The sequence below is a fragment of the Sardina pilchardus genome, chromosome 6 (assembly GCF_963854185.1).
Source record: "Sardina pilchardus chromosome 6, fSarPil1.1, whole genome shotgun sequence".
Taxonomy (NCBI): Eukaryota; Metazoa; Chordata; class Actinopteri; order Clupeiformes; family Clupeidae; genus Sardina; species Sardina pilchardus.
Genome location: NC_084999.1, coordinates 27681113 through 27704055, shown reverse-complemented (window position 1 = coordinate 27704055; position 22943 = coordinate 27681113). Strand labels below are relative to the sequence as shown.

The 22943-nt window shown below is 39.3% G+C and overlaps 1 protein-coding gene across 1 annotated transcript in view; it reads left to right on the top strand.

Moving 5' to 3' along the window:
* Positions 1–22943, top strand: part of ptprub (protein tyrosine phosphatase receptor type Ub) — a 266158-nt gene that overhangs the window by 225475 nt on the left and 17740 nt on the right. Inside the window, 3 exon segments of the mRNA XM_062539277.1 lie at positions 8–143; positions 17186–17335; positions 21274–21588. Of these exon segments, the coding sequence (XP_062395261.1) occupies positions 8–143; positions 17186–17335; positions 21274–21588 (601 nt within the window).

Below are 22943 nucleotides of genomic sequence, written 5' to 3'. Positions count from 1 at the left end.
TGGCCAGTATGGGTGCTGGGCGCACTGGCTGCTACATTGTGTTGGATGTGATGCTGGACATGGCAGAATGCGAAGGAGTTGTGGACATTTATAACTGTGTCAAAACACTCTGCTCACGGCGCATTAATATGATACAAACCGAGGTAAGAAGACACACATTGTTGTGTGTGTGTGTGTGTGTGTGTGTGTGTGTGTGTGTGTGTGTGTGTGTGTGTGTGTGTGTGTGTGTGTGTGAGTGTGTGTGTGTGTGTGTGTGTTTGTGTGTTTGTGTGTGTTGGGGCGGGGGGGGGGGGTGCTTGGGGGTATGGGGTATTATTTGAAAATACTTTAAGAGCAGAGGTAGCCACTAAAAAGCACAGTTAATACACACTGACAATTTTAAACAAGTGATCATCAATCATGCACAATAGCAAATCCATGAAGCTCTTCTATGTTGACACCTCTTCAATTCACAAGCACATTTCAAATGGGTAAATAGTACCCCGCACACAGGTCCATTCCTCACTCAATGGGGAACCTGTACTGTCTAGCCTATAGATATTTAGTCAATGCAGTCATATTTGTTGCATTAGCTGTGTGCATACATCATTGCCAATTTCAATCCTGTTGAAAGCTGAAATAGACGCTGAAGAAGCAATAGGATTAATTAACCTCAGACCCCAGCTGAGAGGGGCTGAAGAATGACGATAAAAGCTGGCCATGTTTAAATGCCATATTGCAGTAAAACATGTCATGTAGATTACCTACTGTAGCCTTCGGCAATAAAAGATATCTCACTAAAGTCTAGGTTAATCTGTCTACAATATCCAACATCCTCCAGACTTATTGGCAACCCTGGTAAAGATGAGTAATGAGTAATGAGTATCCTTTGGCATTTTATCTCTCTCGCATTGAAAACAGTGAGGAAAAATCAGAGCATCTAGCCTTGGTTGAGCACGACCACCACAAACGGTGTACGTGTGTGTCTGTGTGTGTGTGTGTGTGTGTGTGTGCGTGCGTGCGTGCGTGAGTGCGTGCGTGAGTGCGCGCGCGTGTGTGTGTGTGTGTGTGTGTTTGTGTTCGTCTGGCTGGTTTTGTGTATTTGCTTGCACTGGATGAAATATGTGCAGCTCTGCACACTCAGTAAAGTCTTTATTGTCTCTTGCTCTCTCCCTGACTCTCTTAGATGTCCTCATATTTTCATATCCAAACTATATTATGCAAATACCACACTCATTTAGATGTTTACTACATTTGTAATTATTTACTGGGTGCTTTAATTAAATCCATACCACAAATGTTTGCTCACTAGAAGTTGTTTATTCATTTGTGTGGGCCTGTGTGTGTCTTCTTCACGGTAAGCTGTGGAAAAAAGCGGCACTGTTTAATTTAGATCATTGCGGGATATAAAAGTCTCTCCTCTAGTTGCAAACATATTTACTTTCACGATGTTTATCTCCCCTAAGCTGTTCTTTCTTTCTCTCTGTACTCCCAGAGGTTCATGCTCACTGCTCCTGCTAGTTCCAGGCTGCCGCAAAGCCCAGTAAAAAAAGAAACTCATTCTCAGATGAATCATTTAACCTTCACAAAGTTACTCCGATAACGTTGCGTGTCCCGTCCTTTCAGATGTGCACAGGAACACGCAAGAACGTTAATAGCGGAAATAATTAACCACCAACTTAATAAATATCTGCACTTATTAAACGTGATCAATTATCATAATGATAATCACGGTTGCCTCTCACAAACATTATACTTACAGTATTACATATGTGGGGAAAACGGTTACTTTACCTTCCCACAAATTTAGTGAAATTGGATCACAATGGGTGCCTAAGCACCCTGGCAAAAACAATTAGGATGTTGTATCCAGTAAATACGCCACTTCAAAACTATTTGCCATACACTATTACCACAGACTCCAATTATGGAAGATATACTGTAGGCTCAATGATATAAAAAGAAAGAAACACAATTGGTGCATCTGCAGCTTTGATGCTTGGCCCCTAGATATGATGAATGAAGGTAGAAACAGAATTGGGGCCGTTTGGCCACTAATTAAAGAATCTAACAGGGAATGTGCGGAACTGAAGCATTCCGTTTGCAACACATGAAATCCATTTTTAGAAGACTGGTCTCTTTTTTTTTTTCAAGGTGTACGCACCGCTATCACGTCTGGCATAGCTGCTACCATTGACTATTATAGTGGAAGCTGATTGTTGCAGCAGACGCAGCGTGACTGGAACGCTTCAGTTACTGTACGCGCCTGGTGTACTGTAGCTCCCCTGTCACTAAGGAAAGGGATGATGTAGCCATGACATTTGTTTAGATAGTTTTCGACAATCAAGCTCTGCCTGATGAAGGTCTAACGACCGAAAGCTAGCACTCAGTAAAGCTTTAAGCTTTTTTGCACAAAGACTTGAAGTGTGCGGATTCTTCTTTAAAATATCCGACAAACAAGCTCTTACAAACTTGATGAAAATTATGGCTTTTCACAAAATACAGTATATCTTGGTTTGTTACTTTATTACAGTGCATGAAAATGCACTGTACTGTTCTTCCTAGACTTCTTATTACAGTGCATGAAAATGCACTGTACTGTTCTTCCTAGTCTTCTTATTATTACAGTGCATGAAAATGCACTGTACTGTTCTTCCTAGGCTTTTTATTATTACAGTGCATGAAAATGCACTGTACTGTTCTTCCTAGGCTTCTTCTTCTTTTTCTTCTTCTTATTATTACAGTGCATGAAAATGCACTGTACTGTTCTTCCTATTCTTCTTATTATTACAGTGCATGAAAATGCACTGTACTGTTATTCCAAAACTTCTTATTATTATTCTTCTTCTAACGCACTTAATGGAGCTTCAACCGTTTAACGTAGAAACTTCATTCAAACTGCGCTGCGTAGGTCTTACTTAGGCCATCCGGGCTTTGTATTTTTCAACTTTGTAACTTTTATACTTTTTTAACTATTAATTAATTAAAATGACAATTTCCCCATAGACTTAACATTGTGATTATGACATCATAATAAGGCAATTAGAATCTTCTGCCAGGTGGCCAGGCCAGCTGCAGCAGCTCTCTCTCTCTCTCAGGCTTTAAGCATACATTCTCTATGAAGACTACATATACCTGTTAAACTGTTTCCTCTGTCCACAACTGTTTCAAAATAAAAGTCCTCACTGCAATAATACACTATTAAATCATTTAACCATTGAAACTACTAATCTATTAAACTGTTCAATCATTCCCACTGTCAGTTATCATCAGCCATGCCTCCGGTCAACTACATGAAACCTCCATGTACCTAGCAACCAACATAGCAACCATTAAAATTAAGCGTTTATGACCGTTTCCATAGCAACCAACATCATTATACTGCAGTAACTTCTTGTTTCCTGATAGTAACCACCATGGATACCCTAGCAACAAATGTTTCAAAATAAAAGTCCTCACTAGCAAGTTAGCTAGTTAGCATGGTTAGCATTGTTAGCATAGTTAGCATTTTTAGCATAACTGCTAGAAATGATTAGCTAAGTTAGCTAATCAACCTGGTTAGCATTTTTAGCATAGTTAGCATTGTTAGCATTTTAGCATAACTGCAAAAAATCATCACCTAAGTTAGCTAATCAACCTGGTTAGCATTGTTAGCAAATGTAGCATTGTTAGCATAGTTAGCATTTTTAGCATTACTGCTAGAAATCATCGGTTAAGTTAGCTAATCAACCTGGTTAGCATTGTTAGTAAAGTTAGCATTGCTAGCATAACTAGCATTTTTAACGTAACTGCTAGAAATCATTAGCTAAGTTAGCTAATCAACATTTTAACATGAATATAAATCATTAGTTAAGTTAGAACTGGAATGTTTCATCTTTAAACTGTCTACCTTCACAATATCAACACTCTGTAAACTATGCAACCACCATGTTTACCCTAGCTACACCTCAGTAACCATATCTACATTATCTATCTATTTTTGCATTTTCATGCACTGGTAATTCCTTGGAATTGCATTTCTAGTTATTATTATAGTGCATGAAAATGCACTATATTGTTCTTCCTAGGTTTCTTATTATTCCAACTTCTTCTAACGCTCGCAATTCAGCTTGAACCGTTTAACGTAGAAACTTGATTCAAACTTTGCTACGTAGGTCTTACTAAGGAGACCTGTGCAATGTATTTTTCAACTTTGTAACTTTTATACTTTTTAAACTATAAATTAAAAACTATTAAAAATTTCCCCATAGACTTAACATTGCTCATTATGACATCACTGCAGCAATTAGAATGTTACGCCAGGTGGCCAGTCCAGGTGCAGCAGCTCTCTCTCTCTCTCTCTCTCAGGCTCTTGAGACTACATTTTCTGTTCCCTGTATCAACTGTATCAACATAAGTCTTCCTAATTCCATCCAACTTTCTATCCATTCATCTTCTTCAAACCATTCACTCATCCACCCATTCTAAACAATCTGCCTATCAACATCAATTAGACGATCTACATTCAACTTTTAAACAATCTCCTCTGTCTCAGGCTCAGGTATCTCTACACTCTGGCTCTCTTAAGACTAGCCAGTTAAATTGATTACACCTGTATCTGTATCCACTACTCTCAGTAGAGAGCTGTGTCTCTCCATTCTACAAGAATATAAGGCACATTCCATCCAACTTTCTATCCATTCATCTTCTTCAGACCATTCACTCATCCACCCATTAAACTGTCTATCAACATCCATTAAACTCTCTGTCTATCAACATTAATTAGACTATCTACATTCAACTTTTAAATTATTTACTCTGTATCAGGCTATAAGGATACACTCTGGCTCTCTTAAGACTAGCCAGTTAAATTGATTACACCTGTATCAACTGTCAGTTTCTCTGGCTTTAAGCATACAATCTCTCTGAAGACTACATATCCTGTTAACTGTTTCCTCTGTCCACAACTGTTTCAAAATAAAAGTCCTCACTGCAATAATACACTATTAAATCATTTAACCATTGAAACTACTCAAGTATTTAACTGTTCAACCATTCCAACTGTCAGTTATCATCAACTATGCCTCCAGTCAACTACATGAAACCTCCATGTACCTAGCAACCAACATAGCAACCATTAAAATTAAGCGTTTATGACCGTTTCCATAGCAACCAACATGATTACACTGCAGTAACTTCTTGTTTCCTGATAGTGCCCACCATGGATACCCTAGCAACAAATGTTTCAAAATTAAAGTCCTCACTAGCAAGTTATCTAGTTAGCATGGTTAGCATTGTTAGTATTTTTAGTATAACTGCAAAAAATCATCAACTAAGTTAGCTAATCAACCTGGTTAGCATAATTAGCAAATCTAACATTGTTAGCATAGTTAGCATTTTTAGCATTACTGCTAGAAATCATCGGTTAAGTTAGCTAATCAACCTGGTTAGCATTGTTAGTAAAGTTAGCATTGCTAGCATAATTAGCATTTTTAGCACAACTGCTAGAAATCATTAGCTAAGTTAGCTAATCAACATTTTAACATGAATAGAAATCATTAGTTAAGTTAGAACTGGAATGTTTCAGCTTTAAACTGTCTACCTGCACACTATCAACTCTCTGTAAACTACGCAACCACCATGTTTACCCTAGCTACACCTTAGTAACCATATCTACATTATCTATCTTTTTTTGCATTTTCATGCACTGGTAATTCCTTGGAATTGCATTTCTAGTTAAACTTCTTCTTCTAACGCTCGCAATTCAGCTTCAACCGTTTAACGTAGAAACTTCATTCAAACTTTGTTGCGTAGGTCTTGCTTATGCCATATGTGCTTTATATTTTTCAACTTTGTAACTTTTATACTTTTTAAACTATTAGTTAAAAACTATCACCATTTCCCCCATAGACTTAACATTGCTCATTATGACATCACGGCAGCAATTAGAATGTTACCCCAGCTGGTCAGCCACCTGGGCACCAACTGCCAGTTTCTCTCAGGCTCCTCTCTGAAGACTACATATTCTGTTCCCCTGTATCCTCTGCGCACAACAGTATCAAAATAAGTCCTCCTAATTCCATCCAACTTTATATCCATTCATCTTCTTCAAACCATTCACTCATCCACCCATTCTAAACAGTCTGCCTATCAACAACATCAATTAGACGCTCTACATTGAACTTTTAAACAATCTACTCTGTCTCAGGCTGGCTCTCTTAAGACTAGCCAGTTAAATTGATTACACCTGTATCTGTATCCACTACTCTCAGTAGAGAGCTGTGTCTCTCCATTCTACAAGAATATAAGGCACATTCCATCCAACATTCTATCCATTCATCTTCTTCAGACCATTCACTCATCCACCCATTAAACTGTCTATCAACATCTATTAAACAATCTGTCTAACATCCATTAAACTCTCTGTCTATCAACATTAATTAGACTATCTACATTCAACTTTTAAATTATTTACTCTGTCTCAGGCTTTAAGATATTCTGGCTCTCTTAAGACTAGCCAGTTAAATTGATTACACCTGTGTCAACTACTCTCAGAGAGCTGTATCAGTGTCTCTCTTAACAAGAATATAAGGCACATTCCATCCAACCTTCTATCCATTCATCTTCTTCAGACCATTCACTCATCCACCCATTAAACTGTCAATCAATATCTATTAAACAATCTGCCTATCAACATCCATTAAACATTCTATCTATCAACATTAATAAGACTATCTACATACAACTTTTAAAGTATTTACTGTGGGTCCCTCTCAAGCAGCGTTTATATGTCCTCCCTCGATCCTCGATCCTCAATGATCTACATAAAGAAAGATAGAAGAAGGGCTAGACTATCCCATTGTTGCCGCTCCATCATTCTTTATGTAGATCAGTGAGGAGCGAGAGAGGACGCGTAAACGCTATGAGAAGCACCTTCTGTCTCAGGCTTTAAGCATACAATCTCATTAAGACTACAGATCCTGTTTCACTACTTCCTCTGTCCACAACTGTTTCAAAATAAAGGTCCTCACTGCAATAATACACTATTAAATCATTTAACCATTGAAACTACTCAACTATTGAACTGTTCAACCATTCCAACTGTCAGTTATCATCCACTATGCCTCCAGTCAACTACATGAAACCTCCATGTACCTAGCAACCAACATAGCAACCATTAAAAAGTGTTTATGACCGTTTCCATAGCAACCAACATGATTATACTGCAGTAACTTCTTGTTTCCTGATAGTGGCCACCATGGATACCCTAGCAACAAATGTTTCAAAATAAAAGTCCTCACTAGCAAGTTAGCTAGTTACCATGGTTAGCATAGTTAGCATTGTTAGCATAGTTAGCATTTTTAACATAACTGCAAAAAATCATCAACTAAGTTAGCTAATTAACCTGGTTAGCATTGTTAGCAAATTTAGCATTGTTAGCATAGTTAGCATTTTTAGCATTACTGCTAGAAATCATCGGTTAAGTTAGCTAATCAACCTGGTTAGCATTGTTAGCATTGCTAGCATAGTAAGCATTTTTAGCGTAACTGCTAGAAATCATTAGCTAAGTTAGCTAATCAACATTTTAACATGAATAGAAATCATTAGTTAAGTTAGAACTGGAACGTTTCATCTTTAAACTGTCTACCTTCACACTATCAACTCTCTGTAAACTATGCAACCACCATGTTTACCCTAGCTACACCTTAGTAACCATATCTACATTATCTATCTATTTTTGCATTTTCATGCACTGGTAATTCCTTGGAATTGCATTTCTAGTTCTTCTTCTAACGCACGCAAATCAGCTAGAACCGTTTAACGTAGAAACTTCATTCAAACTGCGTTACGTAGGTCTTACTTATGACATGTGTGCTATGACTTTTCAACTTTGTAACTTTTATACTTTTTAAACTATTAGTTAAAAACTATTACAATTTCCCCCATAGACTTAACATTGCTCATTATGACATCACGGCAGCAATTAGAATCTTACGCCAGGTGGCCGGCCACCTGGGCACCAACTGTCAGTTTCTCTGGCTAAAAGCATACAGTCTCTCAGAAGACTACATATCCTGTTCACTGTTTCCTCTGTCCACAACTGTTTCAAAATAAAAGTTCTCAGTGCAATAATACACCATTAAATCATTTAACCATTGAAACTACTCAACTATTGAACTGTTCAACCATTCCAACTGTCAGTATCATCCACTATGCCTCCAGTCAACTACATGAAACCTCCATCAACTGTATCAACATAAGTCTTCCTAATTCCATCCAACTTTCTATCCATTTATCTTCTTCAAACCATTCACTCATCCACCCATTCTAAACAGTCTGCCTATCAACATCAATTAGACGATCTACATTCAACTTTTAAACAATCTCCTCTGTCTCAGGCTCAGGTATCTCTACACTCTGGCTCTCTTAAGACTAGCCAGATAAAATTGATTACACCTGTATCTGTATCCACTACTCTCAGTAGAGAGCTGTGTCTCTCCATTCTACAAGAATATAAGGCACATTCCATCCAACTTTCTATCCATTCATCTTCTTCAAACCATTCACTCATCCACCCATTCTAAACAGTCTGCCTATCAACATCAATTAGACGATCTACATTCAACTTTTAAACAATCTCCTCTGTCTCAGGTATCTCTACACTCTGGCTCTCTTAAGACTAGCCAGTTAAATTGATTACACCTGTATCTGTATCCACTACTCTCAGTAGAGAGCTGTGTCTCTCCATTCTACAAGAATATAAGGCACATTCCATCCAACTTTCTATCCATTCATCTTCTTCAAACCATTCACTCATCCACCCATTCTAAACAGTCTGCCTATCAACATCAATTAGACGATCTACATTCAACTTTTAAACAATCTCCTCTGTCTCAGGTATCTCTACACTCTGGCTCTCTTAAGACTAGCCAGTTAAATTGATTACACCTGTATCTGTATCCACTACTCTCAGTAGAGAGCTGTGTCTCTCCATTCTACAAGAATATAAGGCACATTCCATCCAACTTTCTATCCATTCATCTTCTTCAAACCATTCACTCATCCACCCATTCTAAACAGTCTGCCTATCAACATCAATTAGACGATCTACATTCAACTTTTAAACAATCTCCTCTGTCTCAGGTATCTCTACACTCTGGCTCTCTTAAGACTAGCCAGTTAAATTGATTACACCTGTATCTGTATCCACTACTCTCAGTAGAGAGCTGTGTCTCCATTCGACAAGAATATAAGGCACATTCCATCCAACTTTCTATCCATTCATCTTCTTCAGACCATTGACTCATCCACCCATTAAACTGTCTATCAACATCCATTAAACTCTCTATCTATCAACATTAATTAGACTATCTACATTCAACTTTTAAATTATTTACTCTGTCTCAGGCTTTAAGGATACACTCTGGCTCTCCTAAGACTAGCCAGTTAAATTGATTACACCTGTATCAACTGTCAGTTTCTCTGGCTTTAAGCATACAATCTCTCTGAAGACTACATATCCTGTTAACTGTTTCCTCTGTCCACAACTGTTTCAAAATAAAAGTCCTCACTGCAATAATACACTATTAAATCATTTAACCATTGAAACTACTCAACTATTTAACTGTTCAACCATTCCAACTGTCAGTTATCATCAACTATGCCTCCAGTCAACTACATGAAACCTCCATGTACCTAGCAACCAACATAGCAACCATTAAAATTAAGTGTTTATGACCGTTTCCATAGCAACCAACATGATTATACTGCAGTAACTTCTTGGTTCCTGATAGTGGCCACCATGGATACCCTAGCAACAAATGTTTCAAAATAAAAGTCCTCACTAGCAAGTTAGCTAGTTAGCATGGTTAGCGTACGCTAGTTAGCATGGTTAGCATAGTTAGCATTTTTAGCATAACTGCAAAAAAATCATCAACTAAGTTAGCTAATCAACCTGGTTAGCATTGTTAGCAAATTTAGCATTGTTAGCATAGTTAGCATTTCTAGCATTACTGTTAGAAATCAGCGGTTAAGTTAGCTAATCAACCTGGTTAGCATTGTTAGTAAAGTAGCATTGCTAGCATAATTAGCATTTTAGCATAACTGCTAGAATTCATTAGCTGAGTTAGCTAATCAACATTTTAACATGAATAGAAATCATTAGTTAAGTTAGAACTGGAATGTTTCATCTTTAAACTGTCTACCTTCACACTATCAACTCTCTGTAAACTATGCAACCACCATGTTTACGCTAGCTACACCTTAGTAACCATATCTACATTATCTATCTATTTTTGCATTTTCATGCACTGGTAATTCCTTGGAATTGCATTTCTAGTTCCACTTCTTCTTCTAACGCACGCAAATGAGCTTGAACCATTTAACGTAGAAACTTCATTCAAACTTTGTTACGTAGGTCTTACTTAGGACAGGTGTGCTATGACTTTTCAACTTTGTCACTTTTATACTTTTTGAACTATTAGATAAAAACTATTAACAATTTCCCCATAGACTTAACATTGCTCATTATGACATCACGGCAGCAATTAGAATGTTACCCCAGCTGGTCAGCCACCTGGGCACCAACTGTCAGTTTCTCTCAGGCTCCTCTCTGAAGACTACATATTCTGTTCCCCTGTATCCTCTGCGCACAACAGTATCAAAATAAGTCCTCCTAATTCCATCCAACTTTATATCCATTCATCTTCTTCAAACCATTCACTCATCCACCCATTCTAAACAGTCTGCCTATCAACAACATCAATTAGACGCTCTACATTGAACTTTTAAACAATCTACTCTGTCTCAGGCTGGCTCTCTTAAGACTAGCCAGTTAAATTGATTACACCTGTATCTGTATCCACTACTCTCAGTAGAGAGCTGTGTCTCTCCATTCTACAAGAATATAAGGCACATTCCATCCAACATTCTATCCATTCATCTTCTTCAGACCATTCACTCATCCACCCATTAAACTGTCTATCAACATCTATTAAACCATCTGTCTATCAACATCCATTAAACTCTCTGTCTATCAACATTAATTAGACTATCTACATTCAACTTTTAAATTATTTACTCTGTCTCAGGCTTTAAGAGTACTCTGGCTCTCTTAAGACTAGCCAGTTAAATTGATTACACCTGTGTCAACTACTCTCAGAGAGCTGTATCAGTAGCTACGTTTACATGCAACCATCGGAATGACCAATCGGATTGGTCAATCGGATCGGTGGATGTTTACATGGCAAGGAGTATTTTGGATGCGCGCGTTTACATGTCAGCTTCACGTGCATATAGCCTCCTTGCAGTTTTGCTCCCCCGAGATGGACGAGAGTTTATAGCCTATGACGTTTGAGGCGTGAGATATTCCCTACTTCCAATCCTCTGCCTCTGCTTTCTTCTGTTCAAAAGCAACATCAGAAGGCCTAGAGTTTCGTTTCTTTTCCTTATAATTAGAATGACTAAAACGACGAAAACTAAAATTGCGTCCTCCTAACACACTCACTGGCCGCTCTCACACTGCACAGCAAGTCGGTCAGCAAATGCTAACTTCATGCACGGTCATACAGTATTCCTTCCAATGCCAAAAATATAGCTGATTATCCTGTAATCTGACGGGGTAGCAAACCATCAAAACGTCTGACTGAACAGCTAGTTGTTTTGCGCCTCAGATGTTGTTTAACAAGTCCCAGCAACACAAATTCAAACTTGTACGGAAATGCATTCAATCAATAGGTCCTTGCCGTCTACCTAGCTTCCACACTGTTCTTTCAGACATCGCAAAATATCTGTCTCCACTGTAGTCGTAGGCCTAGCTTCAATAGCCGTTTAGCCTCCGAAACATAGCCTACCTGTTAACATTTGGCTTTCAGAAAACGAGACTTCATCATTGCATTTCAGTCGTTGCTTTTACCAAAGCCTATATGCAGCTGCCAGTTAGCGTAGGCCTATATACTGCCTGCAGCCTAGTACTTCCTAAACTTCAAAGATGCTGTCAGATTTTGTTGGTGTTTTGAAAGTGTCACGAAACTAAATAGCCTATTCTTCCGATGCCATGTTATCCGTCACTGTTTAAACCATAGCCCTACAAGAAACATATAGTTCAACCTCACGCCCAGTGCTTATGTTTACACCTAACCAAAGATCTTTCATTACTATCTACCCTCTGCCTACACCGTGGTGGCTTTTTTGATAAGAGACATATTGCGCCTCCTTTTCTGAACATGCGCAGAAGGGAAGAGTAGCAGGGAACGATCCGATCCAGTGTATACATGACAACTATTTTACTACCGGACGGATCCGTTCCACCTCTTTCAATCCGACCCAAATTTCAATCGGATCGGCGATTTTCATTCCGATTGTCTTGTTTACATGAAGGAATTTCATTCCGATTGGGCCTGAATCGGATTAGAAAGGGTGCATGTAAACGTAGCTACTGTCTCTCTTAACAAGAATATAAGGCACATTCCATCCAACCTTCTATCCATTCATCTTCTTTAGACCATTCACTCATCCACCCATTAAACTGTCAATCAATATCTATTAAACAATCTGCCTATCAACATCCATTAAACATTCTATCTATCAACATTAATTAGACTATCTACATACAACTTTTAAAGTATTTACTGTGGGTCCCTCTCAAGCAGCGTTTATATGTCCTCCCTCGCTCCTTGATCCTCAATGATCTACATAAAGAAAGATAGAAGAAGGGCTAGACTATCCCATTGTTGCCGCTCCATCATTCTTTATGTAGATCAGTGAGGAGCGAGAGAGGACGCGTAAACGCTATGAGAGGCACCTTCTGTCTCAGGCTTTAAGCATACAATCTCATTAAGACTACAGATCCTGTTTCACTACTTCCTCTGTCCACAACTGTTTCAAAATAAAGGTCCTCACTGCAATAATACACTATTAAATCATTTAACCATTGAAACTACTCAACTATTGAACTGTTCAACCATTCCAACTGTCAGTTATCATCCACTATGCCTCCAGTCAACTACATGAAACCTCCATGTACCTAGCAACCAACATAGCAACCATTAAAATTAAGTGTTTATGACCGTTTCCATAGCAACCAACATGATTATACTGCAGTAACTTCTTGTTTCCTGATAGTGGCCACCATGGATACCCTAGCAACAAATGTTTCAAAATAAAAGTCCTCACTAGCAAGTTAGCTAGTTAGCATAGTTAGCATTGTTAGCATAGTTAGCATTTTTAGCATAACTGCAAAAAATCATCAACTAAGTTAGCTAATCAACCTGGTTAGCATTGTTAGCAAATTTAGCATTGTTAGCATACTTAGCATTTTTAACATTACTGCTAGAAATCATCGGTTAAGTTAGCTAATCAACCTGGTTAACATTGTTGGTAAAGTTAGCATTGCTAGCATAATAAGCATTTTTAGCATAACTGCTAGAAATCATTAGCTAAGTTAGCTAATCAACATTTTAACATGAATAGAAATCATTAGTTAAGTTAGAACTGGAACGTTTCATCTTTAAACTGTCTACCTTCACACTATCAACTCTCTGTAAACTATGCAACCACCATGTTTACCCTAGCTACACCTAAGTAACCATATCTACATTATCTATCTATTTTTGCATTTTCATGCACTGGTAATTCCTTGGAATTGCATTTCTAGTTTTCTTTATTATTATTCCGCTGACAGCTTTTTCTAACCGCAATTTCTCTTCAACCGTTTAACTTAGCAACTTCATTCAAACTTTGTAACGTAGGTATTCTAATGGATCGGGTTGCTATGACTTTTCAACTTTGTAACTTTTATACTTTTTGAACTATAAATTAAAAACTATTAAAAATTTCCCCATAGACTTAACATTGGCCTCTATGACATCACAATCGGGTCGTTGAGCAATTAGAATCTTATGCCAGGTGGCCAGCCCCACCTGCAGCAGCCCTCTCTCTCTCAGGCTTTAAGCATACAATCTCTCTGTGAAGACTACATATCCTGTTAACTGTTTCCTCTGTCCACAACTGTTTCAAAATAAAAGTCCTCACTGCAATAATACACTATTAAATCATTTAACCACTGAAACTACTCAACTATTTAACTGTTCAACCATTCCAACTGTCATTTATCATCAACTATGCCTCCAGTCAACTAAATGAATCCTCGATGTACCTAGCAACCAACATAGCAACCATTAAAATTAAGCGTTTTTGACAGTTTCCATAGCAACCAACATGATTATACTACAGTAACTTCTTTATTCTTGATAGTGGGCACCATGGATACCCTCGCAACTACTGTTTCAAAATAAAAGTCCTCACTAGCAAGTTAGCATTGTTAGCATGGTTAGCACAGTTAGCATTGTTAACATAGTTAGCATTTTTAGCATAACTGCTAAAAATGATTAGCTAAGTTAGCTCATCAACCTGGTTAGCATTGTTAGCATAGTTAGCATTGTTAACATAGTTAGCATTTTTAGCACAACTGCTAAAATGATTAGCTAAGTTAGCTAATCAACGTGGTTAGCATAGTTAACATAGTTAGCAATGTTAGCATAGTTAGCATTTTTTAGCATTACTGCTAGAAATCATCAGCTAAGTTAACTTATCAACCTGGTTAGCATTGTTAGCATAGTTAACATTTTAGAATACCTGTTAGAAATTATTAGTTAAGTTAGAACAGGAATGTTTAAGCTTTAAAATGTCTACCTTAACACTATCAACTCTCTTTAAACTATGCAACCACCATGTTTACCCTAGCTACACCTTAGTAGCCATATCTACATTTTTTTGCATTTTCATGCACTGGTAATTCCTTGGAATTGCATTTCTAGTTATTATTATTCCGCTGACAGCTTTTTCTAACCGCAATTTCTCTTTAACCGTTTAACTTAGCAACTTCATTCAAACTTTGTAACGTAGGTATTCTAATGGATCGGGTTGCTATGACTTTTCAACTTTGTAACTTTTATACTTTTTGAACTATTAAATAAAAACTATTAAAATTTCCCCATAGACTTAACATTGGCCTCTATGACATCACAATCGGGTCGTTGAGCAATTAGAATCTTATGCCAGGTGGCCAGCCCCACCTGCAGCAGCCCTCTCTCTCTCAGGCTTTAAGCATACAATCTCTCTGTGAAGACTACATATCCTGTTAACTGTTTCCTCTGTCCACAACTGTTTCAAAATAAAAGTCCTCACTGCAATAATACACTATTAAATCATTTAACCACTGAAACTACTCAACTATTTAACTGTTCAACCATTCCAACTGTCAGTTATCATCAACTATGCCTCCAGTCAACTAAATGAAACCTCCATGTACCTAGCAACCAACATAGCAACCATTAAAATTAAGCGTTTTTGACAGTTTCCATACCAACCAACATGATTATACTACAGTAACTTCTTTATTCCTGATAGTGGGCACCATGGATACCCTGGCAACTACTGTTTCAAAATAAAAGTCCTCACTAGCAAGTTAACATTGTTAGCATGGTTAGCATTGTTAGCATAGTTAGCATTTTTAGCATAACTGCTAAAATGATTAGCTAAGTTAGCTAATCAACGTGGTTAGCATTGTTAACATAGTTAGCAATGTTAGCATAGTTAGCATTTTTAGCATTACTGCTAGAAATCATCAGCTAAGTTAACTTATCAACCTGGTTAGCATTGTTAGCATAGTTAACATTTTAGAATACCTGTTAGAAATTATTAGTTAAGTTAGAACAGGAATGTTTAAGCTTAAAAATGTCTACCTTAACACTACCAACTCTCTTTAAACTATGCAACCACCATGTTTACCCTAGCTACACCTTAGTAGCCATATCTACATTTTTTTGCATTTTCATGCACTGGTAATTCCTTGGAATTGCATTTCTAGTTATCTTTATTATTATTCCGCTGACAGCTTTTTCTAACCGCAATTTCTCTTCAACCGTTTAACTTAGAAACTTCATTCAAACTTTGTAACGTAGGTATTCTAATGGATCGGGTTGCTATGATTTTTCAACTTTGTAACTTTTATACTTTTTGAACTATAAATTAAAAACTATTAAAAAATTTCCCCATAGACTTAACATTGGCCTCTATGACATCACAATCAGGTCGTTGAGCAATTAGAATCTTATGCCAGGTGGCCAGCCCCACCTGCAGCAGCCCTCTCTCTCTCAGGCTTTAAGCATACAATCTCTCTGTGAAGACTACATATCCTGTTAACTGTTTCCTCTGTCCACAACTGTTTCAAAATAAAAGTCCTCACTGCAATAATACACTATTAAATCATTAAACCACTGAAACTACTCAACTATTTAACTGTTCAACCATTCCAACTGTCAGTTATCATCAACTATGCCTCCAGTCAACTAAATGAAACCTCCATGTACCTAGCAACCAACATAGCAACCATTTAAATTAAGCATTTTTGACAGTTTCCATAGCAACCAACATGATAATACTACAGTAACTTCTTTATTCCTGATAGTGGGCACCATGGATACCCTAGCAACTACTGTTTCAAAATAAAAGTCCTCACTAGCAAGTTAGCATTGTTAGCATGGTTAGCATAGTTAGCATTGTTAACATAGTTAGCATTTTTAGCATAACTGCTAAAAATGATTAGCTAAGTTAGCTAATCAACCTGGTTAGCATTGTTAGCATTGTTAGCATTTTTAGCACAACTGCTAAAATGATTAGCTAAGTTAGCTAATCAACGTGGTTAGCATTGTTAACATAGTTAGCAATGTTAGCATAGTTAGCTGATGATTTCTAGCAGTAATGCTAAAAATGCTAAGTTAACTTATCAACCTGGTTAGCATTGTTAACATAGTTAACATTTTAGAATACCTGTTAGAAATTATTAGTTAAGTTAGAACAGGAATGTTTAAGCTTTAAAATGTCTACCTTAACACTATCAACTCTCTTTAAACTATGCAACCACCATGTTTACCCTAGCTACACCTTAGTAGCCATATTTAATTTTTTTTGCATTTTCATGCACTGGTAATTCCTTGGAATTGCATTTCTAGTTAAAGGTTTATTACTTTTAAGTGGGATCTATGAAATGCAACGAATGGTTGTGGGAAGTGTTACATCTGTGGGTGTTACATTTTCTTGATCCTCTTTATTTGACTCGCTGAATGGAGTCTCTCCCTCTCTCTCTCTCTCTCTCTCTCTCTCTCTCTCTCTCTCTCTCTCTCTCTCTCTCTTCTCTCTCTTTCCTTCTCTCTTCCTCCTGTGTCAGGAGCAGTACATATTCATCCACGATGCCATTCTGGAGGCCTGCCTGTGTGGAGAGACTGCCATCCTGGTGAACGAGTTCGCGCCCACCTACAAGGAGATGCTGCGGGTGGACACTCAGAGCAACTCGTCCCAGCTCCGCGAGGAGTACCAGGTCAGCGCCGTGCCCCACACTGCCCTCTGCCCACAACCCACCTAGCAGCGGCGCTAGAGAGAGAGAGCGCAACGCATTTAGACCATTATCCACCCGAGTACTCTTTTTTCCACCTACTGTATCACCATTGTCAGAGCCGGTGCGGAATGTACCAGAATGCACAGTGAGCAGCTCATCTAAGGAAATGGGCACACTCCACCGCACTCCTGTTTTTATTTCTCCCGTAGCTGCCCTTTTTGATCGCATAGCACTCATATTTATTATGCATGGAGCAGGGCTGGATGAGGTTATTTGTAAAAAAATATAAGATACACCATCACAGACAAAGAGAGCCGAACACACTGGGCATGTCGGATGTGATTGACCACTTTCCATGCCACTGCAGGTAGCCACATCAGTGCAGATGGTCACACAATAGCTAACAATTGCCAATCATCTGCCTCACATACAGTATAGCCATGCAGTCATGAATTACAGTCAAGATTACTGTGCTCGAAGTGGGAAGCTACTGTTGAAAATTCATGAAATTGTGGAAAGTGTGTGTGGTGTGTGTGTGTGTGTGTGTGTGTGTGTGTGTGTGCGTGTGTGTGTGAGCTAGCTGCTGCCTGTCGGCTTGCGTGGCCTGGCCTCGGCTTTTGAAATGCGTACACGTTTTAATGTCATCTTATCTCATACAGAGTTAGGGCCATCGCTTGCTAAGAGCACCTTCATTGATTCAGCGTCTCTCATTTCAAAGGCATGTGGCCATGTCTGTGTGCCAACCAGACAGCCAGCACACACACACACACACACACACACACACACACACACACACAGACACACACACACACACACACACACACACACACAAAGACACACACACACCTACATAAACATACACATACAGACACATACTGTACACATGCACGCACACACACACACACACACACACACACACACACACACACACATTAATCCACTTGAATGTCTATTGTAGTGTGTCATTTTATACTCAGTAGGAGGTGGTTTAGGGAGAAGAGGGTCATGGGAAGTCTCAGATTTCTGTTGGAAGTGAGTGTTTTTCATGGAGGACACCGTACTGTAACTGATTCAGGAAGTGAACACATGTGACTTTTATCTCTGCTGATGTGTGTGCACTGCCATACATGCAATCACACAGAAATGCAGTCAGTTTTTTACAGAAACACAGTAATGTAAAATGCAGTCAGTTTTTTACAGAAACACAGTCATGTAAAATGCAGTCAGTTTTTTACAGAAACACAGTCATGTAAAATGCAGTCAGTTTTTTACAGAAACACAGTCATGTAAAATGCAGTCAGTTTTTTTACAGAAACACAGTAATGTAAAATGCAGTCATTTTATTACAGAAACACAGTAATGTAAAATGCAGTCAGTTTTTACAGAAACACAGTAATGTAAAATGCAGTCAGTTTTTTACAGAAACACAGTAATGTAAAATGCAGTCAGTTTTTTACAGAAACACACAGAAATGCAGTGTCACACACACACACACACACACACACGCACGCACGCACGCACGCACACACACACACACACACACACACACACACACACACACACACACACACACACACACACACACACACACACACACACACACACACACACACACATATTCACATAGTCTCATAATGACATAGGTCTGCGAGGCCAATATTAGCATCTCCCAAATGTATTAGAAATGCAATGCATTAGCCATCCTGGAATTCCTTTCATATTGTAACAGAAGCAGGTCGGGATATGCAGTGCGTCGCTCATCAAAGGAAATAGGTGCGCCACATTCCTGTTTTTTATTATTTTTTTCTTTTTCCAGCTGCCGCGTTTCTGATGAGCTCCTAACACACCCATTCATTATGCATGGCGTAGTCTTAGATGAGGCCTCTGCTGGGTGGACTGTTTTGCACCATGGCAGTGGCTCTAAAGGCCTTTCAAAGGAGTCTCCTACTGCGCTGCTTTGCTGTCTGGCTGCGTAACACAGTGGAAGTACAAAGCAGTGTAATAGCCAACAAGGGAATGGACTTAATCATCTTTGTCTGAGACGTACAGCTCCACGCTGCTCGTCCACCGGCCTCTCTCCGGGTTCTCATTTGTCCTGTTAACTCTGCCTTTTTTTTCCCACACCACCTGTGAATATTTTTCCCATTTTCTCGCTGCAGCAATTATAATTTGGAAACAGTTGATTGGATTGCTCTGTCATGAGACTAGCACGCTGCCATAGTTTGGAGCCCCCCCCACCCCTCCCCCCTACACACACACACACACACACACACACACACACACACATACACACACACACATACAGTACACACACACTCACACACACACACACACACACACACACACACACACACACACACATACACACACACTCACACACACACACACACACACACACACACACACACACACACACACACACACACACACACACACACTCCCATCTCCCGCCCCCCGCCCGCTTTGTGTGGTCTCCATCTGTTTCTTCTCTGCATAACTGACTAGCAATCTTGATTAGCTGAGCATATCTGATTTAGCCAATCAGGGGCATTAGCATTCCTCTGCCTTTGACCAGGAAGATGATTTTCAGAGCTGCAGACTTCAACGGCTTGATTGACAGTCTCCGGTCCAGATTAGCAGTAGGCAACCCAGCCCTTTTGCCCCCTGCAGTGGCTCCATGGCATAATCAAAAATGAAAACAAAAGTTCATTAAAATTAATATTTTTATATAGCCTATATTGTCCTGATTGCTGTAGACCTAAAGTCATCCAAATGTTGTCCAGAGTTAACCCTTATGTTGTCCTTGGGGTCAATTTGACCCCAAACAGTGTTTAACATCATAAAATATATGGTTCACTTTTTTTGTTTTGCTTCAAGTTTCATGACTTTTCCTCATTTGAAGGGTACAACAGAGTAAACATGAAATTTGCACAAAAATATGTTTTCAATGTCCTGTAAAAAAAATAGTTACGTTGGTGGTATTGGGGTCAATTTGACCCCATTTTTATGAAACATGATGAAAATGAATATTTGACAAATTATGGATATTATTATTGTAATAGTATGAGAACATGTAGTTATTATCATTATTGCATATACAAGTACATATTACATATAAGTTATTTTGGCAGGTCTGAAAAGCTTTTGGGCTGTTGACACTGGATTGACCATATTGCCAGTCAGGGTTCCAGGGTTCATAAAGGGGTGTGGGGGGGTGGGATTGTTTTGTAGGGCTTTTGATGGTGGTTATTACACTCTTGTTAAGTACCTACCACAAAAAAAATTGGGTAAAAAAAATAATTTTAATCATTTTTTGAGAGTTTTTTTAGCTGGGGTCAAATTGACCCCAAGGACAACGAACGTCGGTAAGATTTGAGGACAACATGAGGGTTAAACATGTGTAGCCTACATATTGAATTAAAACATGTTTTCATTTGATCAACATAATATGTGTATCATGCAACATCCTGCTGCCTCTTATCTTGCATCGGTATCAAGCTTGAGTGGGCGTCTTGCTAAGATTGGCTAGCTATGGAGGTAATAAAAGAAACATCTGTGAGGAAAACAGAATGAACAGTGCGTGGACAGATTCATACAGTATGGCCACTCGCCTCTGGAGTGTTGTAAGATGTCAAGTTGTTTCTAAAAGTGCCATATAAAGCCCTCCCTATTACGGCCACTCTCTTTCTCTCTCTTTCCTTGTGGTCTTTATTGACCTCTCTCTCTCTCTCTCCTCGTGGTCTTTATTGATATCTCTCTCTCTCTCTCTCTCTCTCTCTCTCTCTCTCTCTCTCTCTCTCTCTCTCTCTCTCCTTGTGGTCTTTATTGACCTCTCTCTCTCTCTCTCCTTGTGGTCTTTATTGACCTCTCTCTCTCTCTCTCTCTCTCTCTCTCTGACCTTTGACCTCCTGCCTGCGCAGACGCTGAACTCGGTGACGCCGCACCTGGACGTGGAGGAGTGCAGCATCGCGCTGTTGCCGCGCAACCGGGAGAAGAACCGCAGCATGGACGTGCTGCCGCCGGACCGCGCGCTGGCCTTCCTGGTGACCACGGAGGGCGAGAGCAACAACTACATCAATGCGGCGCTGGCCGACAGCTTCCACCAGCAGGCCTCCTTCATCGTCACGCCGCACCCGCTGCCCGGCACCACCGCCGACTTCTGGAGGCTGGTCTTCGACTACGGATGCACCTCCGTGGTCATGCTCAACCAGCTCAACCAGTCCAACTCTGCCTGGGTGAGCGTTTGGAATAATGTACGTGTGTGTGTGTGTGTGTGTGTGTGTGTGTGTGTGTGTGTGTGTGTGAAGAGAGAGATTGTCCAACTCTGCTTGGGTGAGTGTTATGTACAGTGTATGTGTATGTGTGTGTGTGTGTGTGTGTGTGTGTGAGTGTGTGTGTGTGCGTGCATGCGTGTGTGTATGTGTGTGTGTGTGTGTTTGAGAGATTGTCCAACTCTGCTTGGGCGAGTGTTGTGTGTGCATGTTTGAGAGAGAGGTTGTCCAATTCTACTTGAGTGAGTGTTATATTCGTTTGTGTGTGTGTGTGTGTGTGTGTGAGAGAGAGAGATTGGGTTTAATGTATGCAGATTATGCTGTCATTATTCCTAGCCTACACAACTTGAATTGGAACACACGCACATGTACTGTAGGCTTCTGCAAGAAAACATTATTACCACAAAGCCTTTGATTGTCTGCATTGTTTATATTGTGAATGTTAGTATGCGTGGGGGCATGCATCTGCATTTGTGTAAGGGCACAAGCATATATCTTTTTTCAGGCAGTACTGATACTGACACTGAACTCTGTGTGTGTGTGTGTGTGTGTGTGTGTGTGTGTGTGTCCGTGTGTGTGTGTGAGAGAAAGAGAGAGAGAGAGAGAAGACAGAGAAGAGAGAGAGAGAGAGAGAGAGGATGTGTGTGTGTGTATGTGTGTGTGTGTGTGTGTGTGTGTGTGTGTGTGTGTGTGTGTTTTGGGTCAGGGGCGGTGTTTTGGTTTGTACAGTACAGTCGCGCTACCATCCACACTACAGTGGGTACGGGTTGAGAATGCACCTTCTCCCGCGGGACTCCCGAAGAGATCCCGCAGTGCGTCAAGCCGATTTTTTTCGAGGCTAAGGCAATGTACCCAAACAACCACCAGGTGGCAGAAAGTTTCAACTGCATTTAATGATGAAGACCGCATATCCGTCAATAGTCGACTCCTTAATCTCATTGAATCATTAAAATGAAGGTGATGACTGGCGAAATCATTCAAACGACACTTCAATGAACCATTGTTGAAATGAATGAAAATGGTTATAGAAATCGCCTTCAGCCAGCGTTATAAGAAATATATAAGTAATAGTTAGTCTTCTTCCGTATTAAACAGATAGTCTACGGGACGCTCGTTCCGTAGGCTATTTAAAGGAACTACTCAATGCAGCGTTTCGTTATAAGAAATATATAAGTAATAGTTAAAGTCTTCTTCTGTATTGAACAGATAGCCTACGGGACGCTCTTTGATCCATATTTTAAGGAACTACTCAATGCACACACACTGGGTAAACTAGCGCGCTACAAACATTAAAATGTCAAATCATATTTATTTCTCTT